This window comes from Sardina pilchardus, chromosome 12 (genome assembly GCF_963854185.1).
Source record: "Sardina pilchardus chromosome 12, fSarPil1.1, whole genome shotgun sequence".
Lineage (NCBI taxonomy): Eukaryota > Metazoa > Chordata > Actinopteri > Clupeiformes > Clupeidae > Sardina > Sardina pilchardus.
The window spans coordinates 18,741,207-18,763,005 of NC_085005.1; the positions used below are offsets into that span (position 1 = coordinate 18,741,207).

General features: G+C 42.6%; 1 protein-coding gene across 1 annotated transcript in view; it reads left to right on the plus strand.

The window, feature by feature from the left end:
• fndc4a (fibronectin type III domain containing 4a) overlaps window positions 1-21,554 on the plus strand; it is a 32,334-nt gene extending 10,780 nt beyond the window's left edge. The window contains exons 3-6 of the mRNA XM_062551492.1: window positions 1,308-1,512; window positions 14,381-14,470; window positions 17,012-17,145; window positions 21,516-21,554. Of these exons, the coding sequence (XP_062407476.1) occupies window positions 1,308-1,512; window positions 14,381-14,470; window positions 17,012-17,145; window positions 21,516-21,554 (468 nt within the window). The remainder of the gene's footprint in view (window positions 1-1,307; window positions 1,513-14,380; window positions 14,471-17,011; window positions 17,146-21,515) is intronic.
• The last annotated feature ends 245 nt before the right edge of the window (window positions 21,555-21,799 follow it).

A 21,799-nucleotide genomic window follows, 5' to 3' on the forward strand; every position in this document is an offset into this window, starting at 1 on the left:
AGTTAAGCAAAGTACAGATTAAACATTTACTAAACCTACTGTCCAGAATTGCTAAAGATGCTGCAGCATTTCTGAACACGTTGGGACAGAGGGTGAGGTTCAGCCACACTGTCTGGAGAAAAAAAAGTACTTTGGCTTTTCTTAGAAAAAGGCCTCTCTAGAATCACTTTTCTAGCCGTTTTTTTTTTAAATTTATTTTCAACAGCTTGCATACCTGAACATTTTTTTGTATGTTTTCTATGTTGTATTTTCCAGTTATGAGGAGTAAAATCTAATTTGTAGTACCATCTTCCACCTAACTTATTAAGTTCAATAAATCTCACCATTGTCTACTGCTGACGCGTTTCACCTGTGAAGCAGGCAAGACATCACAGAGAGCTATAATTTTTGTTACTTATGAATTTTTCATGTTGACATTTTTGGTGTGAGTCTCTTGTGCAAATAAAATGTTCCATCAGTTGGATGCCTGATGATTACAAAAAAAATCATGGCTTCATAAATGCTCTGGGGAATAGCCCATAAACCTTTGGCCTCTCACTAATCACTTATCGCTGGTGGTGGCTTGGACCTTAAATAGTCTCTCCTCTACTGTCCACTCCTCTCCTCTGCCCTTCTCTCTGGTCCTCTATTCTGTCTTCGGCCCTATCCTTCCTCCCCTCTTATCCACTCCTCTCATGTCGTCTCTTTTACACTCCTTTGTCCCGTCGGCACTCTCTTTTTCTCTCCTTTCCTCTATTACTCTGTTCTTCTCCTAGCACCCTTATCCACTGCTCTCGTGCCCTCTCCTTTACTTTCCTCTCTTTTTCTCTCCTTTCCTCTGTTACTCTGTTCTTTTCCTAGCACCCTTATCCACTCCTCTCATTACATGCCCTCTTCTTTACTTTCCTCTCGTTTTCTCTCCTATTCTTAGCACTGCTTGACTGTCTTCTCTCCTCTCCTCTCCTCTCCTCCCACCCTGTCTGTTCCCCTCTTCTTTCCCCTCTTACCTCCCCCCATCACACACTGTCATTTCCCTTCCATCTCTCTTCTCTCCTCTGCCCTCTTCTCTCTCTCTCTCTCCCTCCCGTTCGCCTTATACGTTTACATGACATTTAACACTTTTTTTTATCCAAAACCGCTTACAAAAATAAAAAAAAAAGTAACACTCAAGCTACAATGCAGAGGTAGACCTTAGGTAGAAATGACTATTGAAATGACTATTGTCGACTATAGAAATGACTATTGTAGTAATGACTACAACCTGACTACAATGACTACCACCTCAATCTCTGCCCCCCCCCCCCCCCCCCTCCCCTCTTCGTGCGCAGCGGCAGGACCGGCACACGCAGCGCTTCATCCGGGAGGTGAACACCACCAGCCGGGCCTGCGTGCTGTGGGACCTGGAGGAGGAGACCGACTACATCGTCCAGGTGCAGACCATCGGCCTGTACGGCGAGAGCCAGGCCAGCCAGCGCGTGCACTTCCGCACGCTCAAGAAGTCCGACCGCTTCCCCTCCAACAGCTCCAACCAAGGTGAGCCGCCCGCCGCCCGCCGGCGACTCTCCGCCAGTTACAGCGTATCCTACTACAGTACCGCCCGCCGTCGACTCTCCGCCAGTTACAGCGTATCCTACTACAGTAAATGCATCGGCTCCCCTGAAACAAAGGTCCCAGGTGACATCTCTCAGATACACTGTTATGAAAAAATCAACTTCGATCCAGTCAAGTCATGGCATTGCCTTGATTGAGTTATGCCAACTTATGGGAATTAAAGGCGTGAATTAAACTTGACACCACTACTATGCATATATGTCATATATCTTTGTTACGTGTCAAAAACTGTTTTCAAAGCAACAAGGTCACTTGATGAATGGGTTAAGTTGCATCAACTCCTCTGATAGGTCCCAGGTGATTCTCTCAGATACACGTTCACACACATGATTAGCATGATTAACTTCAATCCAGTCAAGTCCTGTCATTGCCTTGACTGAGGTTACCGGTAACTTATGTTTAGGGGTAATACATGTGAATGAAACTTGATTTAAACTTGAATTAAATACTATGATGCATATGAAGACACTATTCATACTATTCATATCTTTGTCACGTGTCAAAAATTGTTGTCAAGGTAACAAGATCACTTGATATGAGTAGGTCAAGTTGTGTCAGTAAATCATTTCTGTGAATACATCACCCAAACTCATCAAAGCACCGTGATTAAAAATTGACAAATAATGACACAAGCAAAATTATATACTGTATGGTCTGGTCACTCACTATTGGGAAACCTTTCCAACACTCGCAGCGTACATAGTCGTTTCACTTACTTTGAAATCATTGGTACAGCCTTTAAAAAATCATGTTAATCAGGGATTCATAATGTTACTTCCTACTTACTTAAATTTTACAAACTGACAATAAACAACACTGGCAGTCAGGAAACAATATATGTGGGCTTACCTTTGCTGTAAATAAATGTACACATTCTTCCGATAGCAATTTCTGATGTTTGCTGGTGTTGCTACTGACGTTTACCAAACCCACCATAGCGTCATCCCTATCATTGCTTGATTGGCACTTGGCAGGTGATCTGCCGGCCGATGGAAACATTGAACTAGTGTTCCAGACTAGCCTGGGTGTTCCCATGCTGCCTTGCGCACGATTTGATTCACACTGCTAAGGAAGCCTGGAAATTACCGCCCTAATTTCTGCCTCAGAAAGGGGAGCAATCACAGAACAGGGGGGAAAGCAAGACAATGATGAGCTATGCACAGCCGCATTTGATAGACATCCGTGGTGCCCAATAAACGGATGGGCATTTTTTTCAAATTCCAGACAACGTCTCATTGAGAAGTGGTGGCGTTAGCCAGGCTAGTTCCAGACTAGTATGTCCCTGAAAGCAGATCTAGGATCTATGATTGATTACCAACACACCCAACACACACACACACTTCTTTTGCGACATTGATTTTAAGATAAATTCAAGCACCAATTTAAAGTCAGCCCTGACTTTAGTGTAGTTTTTGAGTATATGGTAATGTAATCTTTATTCACAGCTTAGAGTGATAGAGATAGAGATAGATGGGGGTGGGGGGGGGGGGGGGGGTTCCAGGACATAAATAGAGAGGGAGAAAGGGGAATTCACTTGGTGAATATGAGATTTTCCTCAGGCACATGACGTTGATATTTCGCTCCTCTTTATAATGAGTCAGTCCTCTGGGATTCTTGGATGGAGAGGGAGATGAAGGGGCCCAAACACATGGAGCTAAGAGATGTCTTCCAGCACAAGACAATGATATATGTTGCTGCTGCTCGCTACTTTTCAACTCATAACTCTGCCCCATCCTGCATCAGCATGGGGCTTTCTCACTTTGCTGCAAGGCCACAGTGTCCTCCTCTTCTTCTTCTTCTTCCTTTCTTCTTCTTCTTCTTCTTTTTCTTCTTCCTCTTTCTCTTTTTCTTCATCTTCTTCTTCTTCTTCTTCCTCTTCAGTATTTCTTCACTCCTCTCTCCCCCCCCTTTTTTTAGCCGTTAGTTGTGTTCCATCCGTCATGCTCACTCGAGAGGGACAGAGTGCCATAAATACCGTGGGGATCCCATCGAGAGAGAGAGAGAGAGAGAGAGCAAGAGAGAGCGAGAGAGAGAGAGAGAGAGCAAGAGAGAGCAAGAGAGAGGGAGAGAGAGAGAGTGAGAGAGAGAGAGAGAGAGCGAGAGAGAGAGAGAGAGAGAGAGAGAGAGAGAGACCCACTCCGCACCACTCTGTTCAGCCTACGATCCCCAAGGAATCCCCTCTCTTCTCTCACACACACACACACGCACAAACACAAACTCTCTCTCTCTCTCTCACACACACACACACACACACAATCCTCTTCACTCGCTTTCACATTAGTTATTGATGGAGTCTACATGCCTAAGCGAATGCAGGTGAGCTGGGAGAAAGTACTGACTCACGTGATGCCTGTTTATGGCTGCACACACACACACACACACACACACACACACACATACCCACACACAAACACACACACACACACACACACACACACACACACACAAACTCACACACACACACACACACACACACACACACACACACACACACACACACACACACACACTTACACACACACACACACACACTTACACACACATACCCACACATACACATACACACACACAACAACAACAACTCAATTCTATGTGGGTCTTGATTGATGAGGTGAATTTACAATATTGAGATTAATGATGTGTAGACCGTTTTTAAAGGCATTTGTGTCTGGAACTGCCTAGTCTCCTTTCCCTACTTGGCCATTAGCTATGCCATGCCTGCGAATCTCTGTGAGCTAAAGGAAGCTAAAGGAAGTACAGTACAGCTTTCTCCTTACTATCCTCTCGAGTCAAAGACAATGCACATACCAAAGTAGGTGCAACATCAAGGGCAACACAAATGAAACATGAACCCTAACCCTGACCCTAAAACTTGACACTTTATGACAAAAGTGTTAAGTTATAAATGTTTACGACTTATTTATAATGTTTATGACACGTTCATAACAGTGTCATGTCACTCTTATGTAGAGGCCTTCAAGTAAAGCGTAACCCAAAAAGGGTGACTGGTGCACTCTTGCCCTAACAGAATGGAAAGGTAAGGCATGCATGCAAGTTAACTGTATGTAGCAAAGCTCTCAGCAGGATTGTCCCTCTTTGTCTCCATGGCTTTCGCTGAATTCAATTATCAAGTCTAGAGAACTGAACACGCCACTAAAAGAGGAGGTAGAGATGCCATAATAACACGGACATTTTGAGTCAACTTTTTATCGAGACAAAAGAGAGGGACATTACCATGACAATGCCTCCAGAAGGCTGACGGCGCGCGGTGGACTAAAATCGAGCTGACTGGTTACCTATTGAAAAACACAAGAGTGACCCAGTGGAGGTCGATACAGGATGTCCCATTTTCCCTGAGAAAATGCTTACCTATAGGCTTTGTAGGCAGAAAAGCCATCCTCGACCCGTGCTCAACCGATCCATTCAAGTGTGCGTTCATTTCATCCTTCAGATCAGGGAAATGTCTTTGATGGGGAAGCACCAAGTAAAACCGGGGGGAGAGAGTGTGAGAGAGAGAGAGAGAGAGAGAGAGAGAGAGAGAGAACATTCACCGCATCCTTGGTCTTCAGCTCCCATACCTTAAAGCAAGGCCATCTTTTTACAGTAAATCACACTTACGGATGAAAATATGATTTGAAGTTTCCAAACTGTTAAGTTTACGTTCTTCATCTTGTTTTCGATGTCAGACGTTCTGTGATTCACTTGGTTCCATTTTAGAACTGACTGCTAACCCTCAGGGGCACTGTGATGATGTCGGTGATTATGATCTGTGAGGACCCGTCAGTGTCCTACAAGGGCAGGGTGCTTAAAATCGTCCCAACTTTTGGCATACAAGAGTCCATTTGGAGGACACCTTTCACTATTCCTCACAAATTTCATAATTTTCTGACCACAGAAAATTGCAAAGTGCTTCTTTAAGTCATGAGTTAACCAGGTCAGGAGAGAGGGTCTAGTCATTAGGAGAGCTTCGACAGCAGAAACCGACAGTGGCACGCTATGATTTCTAATGGGGGAAACACGGAAAGACCTCACAGTGAATCCACCAACTTAAGTCCTGTCACGTTCCACACAGGAAAAAAATAATAATAATGAAACCAAGCTATGCTCTCTCCTCCAGTAAAGAGAGCGAGAATGAAAGGGGGAGAAGAGGGAGAGAGAGAGAGAGAGAGAGAGAGAGAGAGAGAGAGAGAGAGAGAGAGAGAGAGAGATCTCAAAACCAAACAAATGTTTTCATGTTCATGCTACTGTAGCCCAGGCTAAACGCTTGCCAAGCTGATATTAAATTATAGTATTAGCATCTTATCGGCTGCCGCTGCTTTAGACCCCCTGCTGCTGCTGTTGAGATGTAAATGAGTGGCTTAACTGTGAGAAAAAGGGGCCCCATCCTCCTCAGCGGACTGCCTAACAACCTTCAACAGTGACCTGCAGTTTTTTATCTGCCTTTATCCGTTCAGCCGATGCGCAGGCATAACGGACCACTGGTGCAGTGTGCCGCATGAGTGCAGTTTTATTATTTATGTGTATTTATTTGTCTATTTAGCTGGCAAAGTATCAGACTACTTCATCTGCCGAAACACAAAAGACTATCTAATACTGCACAATACACAATGTCATAAAAAAACAGCCTCTTTGTGGTTTGAGGTTGCAAAAGGATACAACCGAATTTAATAAGCCGTTTAGTAAGCACTAGTACAATGTAACATCACAAGCATATGAAAAAGGGTCATTATTTAGAATGTTCTTGGGAAATGTCTGCGGTATAAAGGCCCTGTAGAGAGGATTAATGTGCATGTACTGTATACCATCAAGGCCACCGCAGGGCCATGTCTGTGCTACCTCTGGGCCCCGTACGGTATGGTCCATTTGTGATTTGCGTCGCGTTTGTAAGCGGTATGAATGAAGGTGATGAAGGAGGCATCTTTTTGAGCAATGTTGCCATGTAGTGTTTCAGAGCTGTTTTGGGCTCCTTCCAAGTGATAGCCTACTGGGCAATCACTTTTTATCTGGAGATCTTCAATCATCACAGGCAAGCTACATCAGGCACGTAACTGAATCATTCAGTGGAACTTGCTACACCAGATGTGATAGCGGCACGTATCTTCGAAAAAATTGGATCTGGATCCTAAAACTGCTATTACTTTCCACGAATGGAACGCTTCTGTTACGTGCCTGCCTGGTGTACCTTGCCTGTTATTCTCGATATCAGGTTCCTACGTCACGCAACGCTACGTCCCCCTCCGCAATATTGGAATGGGGGAAAGAACATCGTCTCCGCCATAGGAACCCATTCAATTTAGCGTCAAAAGGTATTAGTCAAACTTTTAATTAACGTGTCATTTTTTAACTTTGAGTCATTATCGGGAGAGACCAAGGCCTATTATATACACAAATCGATGTCAGGTTCATGGCCGCAGCCATATTGAAATGGGGGAAACAAAACATCTCCGCCATGCAGCGCCATAGGAACCCATTCATTTTTTAGTGAAGATCCACCGGTCTTCAGGTACCTCGTACGGGCATCTCGTATAATCAAAACCGACCTAATTCGATTTGTGTATATATCAGGCCTTAGTCTCTCCAGATAATGACTCAAAGTATAAAAATGACAGGTTGACTAAAACCTTTTGACGCTAAATTGAATGGGTTCCTATGGCGGAGACGATTTTCTTTCCCCCATTCCAACATGGCGGAGGGCTGTGACGTAGGAACCTGACATCGAGAATAGTGTCAATGAGCTTCTCACAAGCATCCGATCAGAACACTGGGAATAAATGTGTCATGTGATTGCCCTGGCAACACTACTCAAGAGGTTGCCCCATGCTCAGTAGTCAGTACCCTCACCTTCAGGCCGAGGGAAGCCTCCCGAGGCAGGCTTTACAGTGAGGCTGAAGGCTGAAGCTGAACGGCTGTACGTTAGCGTAGCGCTGTTCAAGCACCCTCTGGGGCCTCATTCACAACACTCTCCATCAGGCTCAGCCTCAGTCAGATGTTTTAACGGGCCCTCAGAGAAGCTCTCCCATCTATGATATGATTTGTTACTCCCCCCCCCCACTGAATTCAATGAAATTCTTCTCATGCTCCTCAAGCTGCATTTTTAATGTGTGCTTTTAGAAAAAAAAAACCCTCAGTTTTCGTGTTCAGTCATCTTGGCTCTGCAAATATCAAACAAGCCGAAAAGCTGATCAGCATCTTGCTTCAAGGATGCTACAATAGGGGGGTTGTAATCATGATTGTGTATTGAGATCAACAATCTTTCAGCAAAATCAAAGATGACACCTTTAATATCTCAATAACAGTCGTGACTAGTTAGCTATCATTTCTTCTATCCAAAGCAACAGTTGTAACTGTATACAATGCCTACAGATCTTCATCTAGGCCTACACTGCATGTGTTCTTTTGAGCTCCAACAGCCTGCAGTTTCAGCAGTATTGTATTCTCCCAAATACAGTACAGCTTTCCTCTCAGACCATATCTATCTAATCGACAGGGTCTGCTTAATAGGCTCAACACTGAGTGCTACTTATCCATCTGTACAGTAGCCTCCAAAGAATTCACTACCATTCAATTAATTTGGCAACGTGACCATTTTGATAAGGATGAGGAAAGTGGTGCGTGTAACTTTTCCATTACTGCTGTATCACCAGCCTTTCAATAACCTCACTTGTTAGTTCAATGTCTAAAACATTGAACAGTGTAGCACTTCCTTGTCCTTCCTTGACAGAGAGAAAAGTGCACTGTAGCACTTTCCTCTCACTTGTTTGGATTGGAAGTAGAGCTTTAGTGGAGTGTTTGCATTGCATCCATGATCAAAGTGGAGAAGACAAGAATCGGAATTAAAGTCATACATCAGTGTTTCTTCATGCAGGAAATCCAATATTTGGCCGGCATGAAACGTAATATAAAGAAGAGCCAGCATGTAACACCTCGGTCCAATTTCTTGCTGTGATGATTCTCAGTGACTCATTTATAGTTTTAAGTGATAGCTTAAAAGATGTTTTCACATGACATACTTCAATTAGTTATAGTAACTCACAACGGCCGCGTTTCCCAGATTCGTTAAGAAGCTCTTCTTAGCGCGTAAAAGCTTCTTAACGAATCTGGGAAACGTGACCAATGTCAGTTAGCTATGAAGTTTGATTTGTACAGTATATACAGTAGAAGTGCATACAGTAGTTGTATGAGTTGTGTGCCATAGTGATGAAGGCAGTTGATATAAAATGAGACCACCACCTTTAATAGGGTTCAATTTCAAAGGGCCCGTAAAAAGAAAGTAACAGAAGAATCTTCCCTCTCTCTCAGTCTTTTTTCCACTTTTTGACGTTCTCACTACAGTCACCTCTGGGTTTGGGGTTATTTTTGGGCAAGCAAGTGTCTTCTCTTCCGTCAGACGCACCAAAGAAAAACACCCTATAGGGCAAACTCTAGGGCCCCAGCACTCAGGTATACTGTAGGCCACTTCAAAGCAATGCACCAGCACGCTTCAATCCGTGAGCTACAATCCAAATTGAGCCCTTCAAGGTGCCCGCAAACAAAACTGCACAGCTCTGGTATTGACATTGAGGGACCAGAGCTCACGCTGAGATGAGGGTTTTTGGTGCTGAAGAGACCTCTGGCTACAGTCTACAAAATAACTTGCACTTGATTTATAGATTGTGTTTTAGCACTTTGTTTTAAGTGGTCTGGAAATTGCATTTGGATAGTGTTTGTTTGTAGACTTGTTGACACCAGATGCATCTTAGTTGAGATTGAGAGTGGTTCTGGAAAGGCTTCATTGACTTATTACTTCAAGGGGCGTAACTTGCAGTAAAATTAAACTTAAATCGGTGCACTGAACTCTTACCAAAACGTTTCAGGAGTGCAGAAATCAAATCTTAAATCGTTTTAAATGCAGTTGTTTGCTCAACTCCAAATCTCCATATCTGTTTAACCCTATCGCCATCAGCACAGCCAAATGATTACGATTGGTGCCTGGTCTTTGGGACTTTGGAAAAGGGTGTCAATGGCCTGCCAGACAATAAAAAAAATTGAATGTCTGCAACACTGCTTTGAGCTCTCACATTTTATTGTTAAAAAAATAAGCAATGCTCAATATAAAATAAGCAATGCCCCTACTGGGTCTTCTTCAGGCATGTGTTGCGGATATAATATATTTTTGTTATTGAAGCAAGTTTCATTTGTCCTGCACCTGCCAAAAGGTGGGATGTGCACACAAAAACTCTCTTTGAACTGCTTGCCAGACAAACCTGAGCGAATTCAAATGCGCTAACAGGTTCATCTGGGTTTTCCCAGGCTATTTAATTGATAAACAAACAATGTATACGTGCCAGTATCTGTGGTAAAATCGTGTGACAAATTAATGCAAACTTTGATCATGGTTTTGCCGGGGGCAAAGAAAAGCTTTGCTTTTATGCCTCAGTGCACAAGTATCTGAAAAACATTTTTGTTTAGCCTGAGCAGCAAAATATTTTTTTTCAAAAGGAAGAGAGAAAAAACACATAACTTCCCACGCAAGCTCTTATCTAAAAGAGAGCGAGAGACAGACGTTGGTGCCGACACGCCAGGTTTCACCGCTTTCAGCCACCTCAATCAACCTCCTCGCTCAGTTTTAAATATTTATTTTAGCTGAGTGAGAAATTCTAACCCACCCTCCGATCGTGGCTATCATGAATATTCCCCCAGGGGAAGGTGATGAGCGTATCACCCAGGCTGTCAGTCCCACCCCACCCCCACCCACCCCCCCTCCCATCACCGCCTTCACAGCCGAGCGAGAGATGGCGTCTTAATGGCACGGCCCCGGTAATTGCCATACTCAGTAGCAAGCACAAACGACCCCACTCAGTAATTGGCCCGGGCACCATGCACGCCCCGATTGATGACACTCCGCATCCGCCTGCCATCTACGAAGGGGCCAGCCAGGAGCTAGCCAGTCATCCCAGTCCAGGCTTGGCTTGGCGCTGCCACTGCCGTCTCGGGGGCTGGGGATCAATTGCGCTGAGTGCGTCTCTGGAAGTGTTCCACACAGGGTTAAAGGCTGGCTGGCTTGGCGGGAGGAAATGGGCCTGAAGTCAATCCCTTTAACTGGGGATTAATGATTAAGATGAACGGCTGCTTTAGATAGATCGGCGCTCCGCTTGCAAAGCACTGCCGGGCCGGGTCGGGTGGGAAGTGGGGGGGCACAGGGGTCTTTTTCTTCCAGGGATGGAGGTGGTGGGGGCATGGGGGGGTGTGAGGGGGTTATAGATCATGATGAGGTCCATGCATACTGAGAAAGAAGTGAGTTGTGAATTAGCAATCGCTAGAAACCCGTTGTGCATCAGTTTCATGCTTTGTGTGTTGAACTATGGTTAATTGCATTGTCCCTATCAAATAAAAATCATATAAATGAAAAGTATAGTTCAATTAAAGTTACTACCCCTATGTATGGGGTGATTGTCCTGCCGTTTCTTGGGACATAGATTTCTTCCATTAGCTTTTATTATGGTTTTCACTCTCAAACTAAGTTATGACTTGAAATGTAACCAAAGATTCAAGGGACAGGGGATAATGGGAGTCAAGAGATAAGGGATAATGTGTTATCCATTACCATAAACAACCACTTTGTGGGGGAGGCTAATACGACCTACATGAAGTACTCATTCACAATGTCAGTTCACATTCAATAAACCATTTGGTGTTTGGCGTGGCCTCAGTAAGGAAGTCACTACTAAAGTTGTAAGCTGTAGCTCTCATCATACAAATATGTATAAGTGGGACAGCATCAGGAGTCTCATTTTGGTTATGGTTATGGTTATGGTTATGGTTATTTAGCAGACGCCTTTGTCCAAAGCGACATACAAATAAATAACAATACAAATTAAATAACAGTGAACAATTACAAAAAGGGGGAATAGCAATATTATCAATAAAACAATCAATTAAGCACTAACCTAATGAGAAATAAAACAATGAAATGAGAATAGCAAATAAGTCACTCAGTTAATTATATAATAACAATAACTATAGCATGGTAAGGCTAAATTTAAGGACAATAGCAGAATAAATGTCAAATTCTAACAATGGACAAATTATAACAAAACAATACTATTATACAAACCATAACACATAACAAACGCTCAAAAGACTAAGTGCATATTAAACAAATATGCCTTAAGACCCCTCTTGAAAGATCCAAAACTGTTGCTGGAACGGAGAGTACTGGGCAACTCATTCCACCAACACGGAACCACTGAAGAATAGGATCTACAGTTTGACCTAGCATGAATGGTTTGTCGACATAACAGACGCTCCTCGCAATGGGCGGTTGGGAATGTACATCTTGATCAAAGAACTGAAGTAGCTAGGAGCAGATCCAGTCAGTGTCCTATAGGCCAGAGTGAGAGATTTAAATTTAATTCTGGCTACTATAGGGAGCCAGTGGAGAGTAACTAGGAGAGGGGTTACATGTGTCCTCTTTGGCTGATTGAAGACCAGTTGTGCTGCAGCATTCTGAATCAACTGTAGTGGTCTTAATACGCAAGCAGGTAAGCCAGCTAACAGGGAATTGCAATAGTCCAGCTTGGAGATAACCATTGCCTGTACAAGAAGCTGAGTGGAATCTTGTGTCAGATAAGGTCTGATCTTCCTAATGTTGTACAGGGTATACCGACATGATGGTCACCAAGAGACTATATAAAGATGATCATATTATGAATAACTATCTGTTGCCACATGGCGCTACGCGTGGGCTTTTTAAACCAGTCCATATAGGACATGTCCTTAATTTAATAAAGACTTTTTTAACAAAGGAGTGCCTTGGTCTGAGAAAACGTTTTCTCTTTTTTGACTTCTATCTGTTGACACTGTTAATGCTTAAGGTTGGACGTTGGGTTGGTTAACCCTTTCATGCGCAACGTCCACATGCGTGGACAGTAACTTTAACTCTGTTTTCTACTTATTTATCATGTTGATATACACCAATCCACTTCAGGGCAGTTTTAGTAGGTCCTTGGCAATATATTAACAATATGTATCATCTTATATTTGGAATATTGACTGCTTGATGACATCATCAATTCAGCATGAGTGACAGTAATGGCCATATGCTGAATGCTCCAGGCATATCTGTAAAAAGCTAGTACTCAAGAAGGCAAAATCATGTAAAAAAATATTATATTATATAATATTATATTATATTATGCTGTACAGGAGAGTGTGTTGAACAACTCTATGTTTTCAGAAATTAAATCGGATGTAAAATGGAGTCTGTAGACCCTAAAAAGCAACTGTCCACGTATGTGGACGTTGCGCAACAGAGGAGTTAAATGGCCAAAAATTAGATTTTGTAACTAGGACTTTTTTTTTTTTTTTTTTTTCAAATATGATTTTAATTGCTTTAAATTACAAAGAAACAAACATTTGGTAAACATATTTATAAATAATGACCTAATTACATGTGGTAATGCCAAGGTGGTATGGTAATATGGGGGTAGTAGAGGGTTGGGTTGGTAGTAGAGGGGTGGGTATGAGAGTACTAGAGGTGTGGATGGATTAGTAGTAGAGGGGTGGGTAGTATGGATGTAGTAGAGGGGTGGTTGGGTAGTGGTGGTAGTAGAGGTGGGTAATATGGGGGTAGTAGAGGGGTGGGTGAGGGTCGTGAGCAATAATGGGGGTAGTAGAGGGGTTGGGCGGGTAGTATGGAGGTAGTAGAGAGGTGGGTGGGTAGTATGGGGGTAGTGGAGGGCTGGGTGGGTAGTATGGAGGAAGTAGAGGGCCATAGTTTCCACATTTTCTGTCATTACATTTTATCCTTTTTTACCCCTTTGTTGCGCACTGTCCACATACGTGGACAATAACATAACTTCTATATAAAAGCATATTTTTTAAAAATTCCAACTGATTTTCAATATTGGGCTCATATAGAGTACTAAAATCAATACTTAAAAAATCTAGACACTTTTTTTCATAATGCGTGCATGAAAGGGTTAAGCTAATGTTCAGTAAGTTCAGTACGATCAGGAACAATTGTAAGAACTAAACTCTCTGTAAAGGGCTTAGGCTACTCCTGTATCAGTAGTATGCATACTTTTCTTCTCAAATGAATCTTCATGTCTTTGTTGAGCACAAGACACAACACGTGACTTTTGTTGTACTGTAGTTATCCACTCACTCAAAGAGCTGCCAGCTTTCTGCTGGTGATGTCCATTTCTAAATTAGATTTTTTTCCATGGGTGGTAAATCAAATTTATTAGTAGTGAATGCACAGTGTCCGCAATGCTTTAGCATAGCATCCCATATACTGTATGTCCCGCTAGTAATAAAAATACTTTATCAGTTATATATGACAGTAAATTCATCTCTCTGCTCTGTTGGTGGGGCCTTCTAGAAAACAATAAAAAATGGATTCAAAGAAGAAAGCATCATTTATGTGTCAGATGAATTCAACCGTAAAATTGTGAACTGTGAATTAGGCTGCCAGGCACAGTTCTGTTAGCTCTAGGTGGGCTTCTCAATGGGCTTTGCTACCAACAAGGTTTGAACTCTAATCACATCCAATAAATTCCATCAAACTGAAAAACTAAAGAACATTATTGGTCTGACCAGTTGAGAACCTATGTCACATCTAACCCCATACAACAACAATAACAACAACAACAACAACAACAACAACAACATCAATCTGTTGTTGCTGTTGCTGCCCCCAAAGCACTTTAGTGAAAGGGGAGCCTCACTGACCACCCACCTGTGTGTCACCCACCTACTGTAGTCCAGAGTGTAACAGGCAAATGTGTGTCTTCTCCATCCATGCACACAGATGACCCGACGGTGCAGGGCCTGGACAAGTCCAGACATCTCCAGACCGGGGAGATGATCATCATCGTGGTGGTGCTTCTCATGTGGGCAGGTAAGGACACCATGCTCTGCCAGCACTCGCCCCTAAATCTATTGATCAATTCAATGTGTGTTCATATGTTTGTTGTTTGTTTGTTTGTTTGTTTGTTTGTATTATACGTTTATTATACTCTATTTTTCCAGTTATTACATGAACATTTGTCTGCTCCGCTTATTTGTGTTACGGCCGGCTCGTGGTTAGGCCGCAACATAAAGAGGGACACGACAACAAGGTTTAAACAAGATAATAATTTATTTAATTAAAGCAAAATGTCTAGGGGAAATGAATAGGAGTGGTGGCGTGCGTGTGGATGCAAAGAGAGTGTCAGTATGTGAGTAACTAAATGAGATAACCAAAGAAAGAGAATGAGAGATGCAAAAGAAGGGAGAGAGCAAAGTGAGAGAGAAATCCAAAAGGTGCCTCAAGACGAGAGAAAAAGTGCCCAATGGGAGAAATAAAGAAAGACCCCTTATGTAACCACACCCTTGATGGAATAACAGGTGTAGTGGATGAAACAATTAACCTACACAGGCTCTACCTGCCCGTGCACTGACAGGGAGAGACCAGAGGGGGCACAGGGGGTTATAACATTTGTTATTGTTGCTGTGCTAATTATAGCCAGATAAGGAAATGACTAATTATGAAGTGAACTTCAAAATGAAGGATGTACAGTTTATGTTATGCTTTATGCAAGTGGAATACTTGAAGTAGAACTGCATATCTGCCAACATAAGAAGCTATTATCTTAATTAAACAATCTTTTATATATTTAAGACATTAATGGACTTCAATAATATCTCCACACTCCAAGATGCACAGAACACCAAACTGTTATGCTCATGAATCATTCATCCCCATAAAAGAGTTCCTATTGAAAATGCTAAATTATTCAACTTTTTAATAAGTCTCTGACCAGATTATTAATTTTCCATATGGATGGTGTTGGTGAAAGGAAAACGCGTAAATTAATTAGAGGTGTTTGCTTACAATGACTGAACTTCAAAGTGCTGACTGAGGATTCTGTACGTGTTCCAGGATGCAATTACTGTCTGTGTTCTGGAGCATAACTCAGCGTTGTGTTTTCTCTGAATATTAAACACACAGGAAACCCCAATAAGGGAGAGAAGCCTCCAGAATTGTCACCATTTTCCTCTTAATGGCCCTGCCCTGTATATTTGGTCAATGACATCCTTATCAGAGTCACTCACTTGCCTGATATCTCCTCATGACGGAGTGCCGTTACTAAGGAGATTCATATTGTTTTGAGTGGCTCTTTGTCCTTGTCTGTTCTTTTATTGATTTTGTTTTCCATTTTAATGTCTGTTTATGCTCATCCTTTCATTCAAGTTATTGCTGTTGTATTTACTCACTGATATTATCCATGCTGCAGCTGCCCATTTTGCTGTCCTTTGAAGCCATTCTTCACTCAGGAAACAATATTGCATTTGCCCTTAAATCTACAGTGATAACTTTTATGTGACAAGCAGTCCCATTGGAAGATAATAACAAATTCAAAATTGGAAAAGATGAACAATGTTCATGGGGAGTGAAAACAAACCACTTGATAGTACTGTTGAAAGTCATAATACTGACCTTGCTGGCCATCAATATACAGTACAGTAGTCTGTATAAATACAGTGTTACTGTTTTTATGTATATCTGAAGAGTGTTACAGTAGATTAGGCTTAAAGTTAGTGGACCAATATAGGCACCGACGTGAGTGAGGGATTGCTCACTTGAGTGTCATTTGCTCATGCACACTATAGAGCTGAGTATCAGATGAACAATGGATTTTAGCACTGACAAAAATATATTTATAAATATATACATACTGTATGTAAATATATAAATATAATTGTAGTCTACACCTCAGATTCTAGAGCACTTTGTAGTAAAAATGTTTGATCTACACTGTGATCCGTATAGCCAAAGAATTTAGTGGTGGTGTGCAGGGTTTTATTGAAAACTATGGAATCGTAGTGATCAAATGTCTAAGGCATTCTAACTGATGATAGCGCTGAAATGCAAAAGAGCTGGCAGTTTATTGTCTATGGCAGAATGGAATATTTAAATGAAGTGTTTTCTACATAGTGCTTTCTGTCATAGTGTGTCCAATAAGAATGATCTAAAGACACGGACCAGTTTCCATTTTTATTTCATGAACTACAGTATAAAGCCAGAACTGAGTTCTGATTGGAGATTGAGGTTGAGGCAGATAGTTTGGCCAGCCAGATAGCCAGAGGGGCTCTGCCAAAAATCAATATGATCAAGCAGTTCATCCAGGAGTTCATGAAGGTTTTCTAGCAACTCCAGAAAGCAGGTTGTGCAGTTAAATAAATCACTGTGTCAAGTAGGCCTAGTTCTGCTGGCCATACCAACATAAGTTGAAAGTTGTTCAGGTAGCCAGGCAGTTCACCCAACAATTCAGATACTGTACTGTAGCTCATCAGCCAACAGTTCCAGTGGGCTGGTAGTCATTCAGGGAGGAGGTTTCATCTCAGTTTGGCTTAACTGTGTTTGGCGTCGCCTCTTTGTTTTCCTCTTCTCACACAGCTGTGATCGCGTTGTTCTGCCGTCAGTACGACATCATCAAGGACACGGACAACAGCAACAGCAAAGAGAAGGCCAAGCCGCTGTCGGAGCGGAGCACCCCGGAGCACCACAGCGGGGGGCTGCTGAGGAGCAAGGTGAGAGAGGAGCATTCAACATGGCCGCCATCCATCCTCATAAAACTCCATTTCCCAACATGCATTTCTTTTTTTCCCTCTCACATTTTTCCAAAGCCTCATAAAGCCAACTCATGTTTGGCCTGCTGACCGCACACCTGAATCCATCTGAATCACAGACGTAATCTCCCTATCAGACATGAGCCCCGGCATGCCATTAGCCCACTCTATCCATCGTAACGGGGGAAAAAAACAGCCCCTCAATGCAGAAGCCATTTTCACACAGAGCCTATATTCCAGAATTGGTTGCGGTTGTGACTCCTGTATCCGTGAATCAATAGTGACAGTGACAGCTGGGTTCGTGGAGCACCTATTTCGGCTCGGGCTCCTATTTAATCCTGCCCCCCCCCCACCCCCCACCCTCAATTTCATAGGTGACGGTTCAATCTCCAGAGTCGGGAGCCTCATCTCCTGCGATTTCGCGGGGGAGCGGGCGACGGGCTTGATCTGGTCGCCGCGGCAACACTTAACCCAGCCAATCATAAAAATGGAATTGGAATGTGTGCCAGAGCTCCTCCTGACTCTCAGGGAGTAATTGTGGGAGCACCCTTTTGGAAAAGGAAAAAAAAGAAAAGAAAAGAAAAGAAAAAAATATTAAAAATTAAAATCAAACTTTTATAGCTTTTAGAAAAGTTTTGGGCCTCCTGGGGGCGGGGGGGGGGGGCGGAAACAGGGTGAATGGTGGCTGATGGGACTGCGAGAGCAGAGCCGACGCCAAAAGTGGTGCTGAACGAGGAGTCCTTGGTGGGGTGATTAAAAATTGAGTTGTTTCTGGCGCAGGCAGATAAGACCCGTCTCCTCAGACTTCTAATTATTCCGCGCTCACCTTCATAAATAGATCATTTCACCGTTGAACTTTCATGACAAAGTGGAACGCCGTTTCCACTAAAAAATAAAAATGTTCAGCGTCACTCAAAAATGTTTGTTTCTCTCTGCATTTTTTCCCCCCAAGAACCTATGAATAGCACACACAACTAGCTGATGTAGTGCAGTTAAAATGGACAATCAATATATACTCTCTCCATTGGGCTCCATTGTGGACCCTTTTTAAACATGTGTGGAAAGACACTCCATCCGCCGTGTAGCCTATTTAAAGGGATAGTTCGGGTTTTAAGACACGAAGTTATATGGGTTCCCTGTCAGCAACGTTGTGCATCAGCACTGACTTACCCCCCGACAGCGTCCTGTGAGCCGAGATCCAGCCGGTTTTTGATCGTTTTTGATGCCGGACTATTTTCTTCAGCAAGTTTCTGGGGTCACGAAAGTAAAGTGTTTTTCTTCTCAAAACCATATGCGTTCAACAGAGTGATATATTTGCACCACAAAAACGTTGTCCAGCTGTCAGTAGCGCGCAGTGATAGAAATCGCGAAAATAAGTAAGTGATAACGAGGTTTGAATTTTTCCTGGACAACGTTTTTGTGGTGCAAATATATCACTCTTTTGAACGCATATGGTTTTGAGAAGAAAAACACTTTACTTTCGTGACCCCAGAAACTTGCCGGACTACTTTCTTCAGCATCAAAAACCGGCTGGATCTCGGCTCACAGGACGCTGTTGCGGGGTAAGTCAGTGCTGATGCACAACGTTGCTGACGGGGAACCCATATAACTTCGTGTCTTAAAACCCGAACTATCCCTTTAAGCTTTTACTGGACCAAAGTCCCCTGAGGAGCTAAACACTGCTGTCTCCCCTGTTGCCAAAACAACATGACTGACAGGCCTGGGAAAAATGCTAAATCCATTTCCCTTCCACTTTAACCTCGACTGATTTCAATTACTCTGTGGCAAACAAAGGAGGATGTGCCTACAGGAAAGAGCACGGGGACAAAGAAAAATTACACAATCTATTTCAACACCTGCAGAGTGGTAAGAGAGGGGGGGGGGTAGAGAGAGAGGGGTGAGAGAGGAGATAAGAAAGAGAAAGAGAGAGAGAGAGAGAGAGAGAGAAAGAGAGAGATGTGAGGCTTTCATGGTGATCGATTGCCTTCACTTTTCACCTAAACGATTGCACTAAAGATCAGTTACATTTCAGCGGGGACGGACGGTGTTGCCTTTTCACTTCCTTCATGAAGGTGCAGCTTTAGCATCAAGTTGAGCCAATGACATGCCAGTTGGTCAGTGACAGAGCTCCAGAGCTCTACTGAGTTTTCCTTTTTTTTATGATTATTTTTTATTTTATGAAGTCAAGAGGGTCAGCACTTAACAAATGAAGAAACTGTGTTACAGAGGGAAAATAATTATACATATATTTTTACTCTAAACTCCTCTCTAAACACATACATGAGAGAGAAGCGAAGAGGGAAAAGAGAAAGAAAAAAAAGAAAGAAAGTTCAGGAGGTTTCCTAAGGCTACATGCCCTCACCACTGGCTAAACATGTGGATGAATGCTGAACCTGTGCTGAACCTGTCTTTAGTTTCAGTCAATCTTTTCCCTCAATCGTCTGTCGGCTCTTCAGCTCTATGGTAGGGAAACTGTATTTCATTCTGTGTCGAGGGAAGTACAGTATTTGCATTTATATTAAAAAAAAACACCTCTGCTTAACTCTGTAGGGTTTACAAGTTGGCCAGAAAAGGCTTTAAGCTTGGCAGTCACTTTCTGCACACACTCCAGGTTGTGTAAAATGGAGAGGTTTCCAGCTCAAGGTGGCAAGTGAACAGGACATCTTTATTGGATGGTTTAAGGATAAAATGAGCCCTCAAAAGTAAATTAGACACAGCACAGGGTAAGAGCACGAAAAATGGGGATTCTTTTGATGCAGAAAATAGTCATATTGGATCTGTTTTACCCTAGAAGTTCATTATTATTCAGACCTGGAGATGGAGTAGGACCTCCAGTCAATTTAGTGGCAAGCTCAGTCCATGGAACATGAAATAAAGACTACCGGTAGGTCACATTGATTTTGGAAAAGACAAAATTAGTTAAAACCATTGAAAACCAATCAAATAAGATCACCCTACTTCATGATTTAAACACAGTCCAACTGGAGTTAATATTGGTCATGGTATATCTCCCTTCTCACCCAATATTTCACAAGAAAATATCCCAGAATTGTAGAGTAGATAAAACCTACTGTATACACCATCACAGTCCTTGTATTGTTTCCACCAAAGAGATGAACATAGCTGTCAAGTCCAGATCTTGTCCTTCATTATGAGATGGCCTACTTGGCCTGTCACAACGAGAGGATAGTAAACACAAACCATTCCCTCCCAGCCTGGCTGTGCCCATAACAACAAACAAACCACCTCAGCCCTCACTGTCGCAAACAGATGCTGATTAGTGAGTGGTGTGAGTTGGCCTGTGAGTAACACTGGACCCTGTTAGGTTAGATAGATGTTTGGTCATCATGAGGTAGACTTGTCATAATTTTGCAAGTATCGCCAGATCATAGTTAAATGGATACAAGTTATGACGTTTGTGTCACCCAGAAAAAGTTGTGAAAGTTTAACATAAAAAAACACAGTGTTTGTAGAGTTTTAAGAACCATCAGTTCACAAGAAATAACTTTTGCTCTTAATGAACAGTTTCCTGTTCCTTCTGTCTTTTTCTCTTTTGTTTTTCTTTTTTTTCTTCTTTTCTTTCCACTGACTGCACCTCCCAAATCACTTCCCTCTGCCCCTTTCCTTTGCAAACCCCTTTTGCCGCTCGATAGTCAACTCCCTAATCGCTGTCTGAAGCCGCGGAGTTTGTCTTTGGTTATTCGGTCAGGGCAAAAACGACGAAATTAAAAAGGAATTGATCTCAAAGGGCACAAAAGAACCATGACCCTAATTAAGAAGAATCTGCCCGTCCCGGATTTAATAAGACCTTTAAATCAGTGGTGAAGAGGAAGTCTTAGAGAAGTCCATTTGTATTCAGCAGTGAACATTGAACCCAGAGGCCTTATCTGATAGTCAATGCTTTATTTTGAGTGCCATGTATTTCAGTGTAACAAGGTCTTAAAATTGTCAAAGCATTATACTTTCCAGTGCACTTGCGTCCTTTATTTCTTGATAATACATCCAGTTTCCTTCCTTCCTTCTCTCATTTCTTCCTTCATTCATTCATTCATCCATCTATCCATCCATCCATTCATCCATTCATCCATTCATTCATTCATTCATTCATTCAATCATTTGTCCATTCATTCAATCATTCAATCAATCACTCATTCATTAATTCTTTGATTCATTCATTCATTCATTTAAACATCACCAATCATGTCCTTAGCTACTGACAGAACATATAGCAAAGCTTAATGAAATTAGATACTTTGGGAAGCTTAATGAAATTAGATACTTTGGGAAATATTAATGTCTCTTCCCCCCCGGATGAATGTTGTTTATTGCAGTTCCAGTCTGTGCCATCTATCAACATCATCGAGGTGTAATGGAGGCCAGGAAACGCCTGTTTCCCACCTTCTCTTCTGCAGCCTCTGCCCCCTGTCCCCCTCCTCCTCTCTTCTCTCTCTCTCTCTCTCTCTCTCTCTCCCCCCCCCCCCCCCTTCCTCTCTGCCATACCAGCCTGAGCCTCTCTGCCTTGGGGAGTCACTATCCTGGGCGGAACAAGCCATTAGCTAAGCTACCCCTGCCTCGTCAGCTAGCACACACAAACACACACACACACACACACACA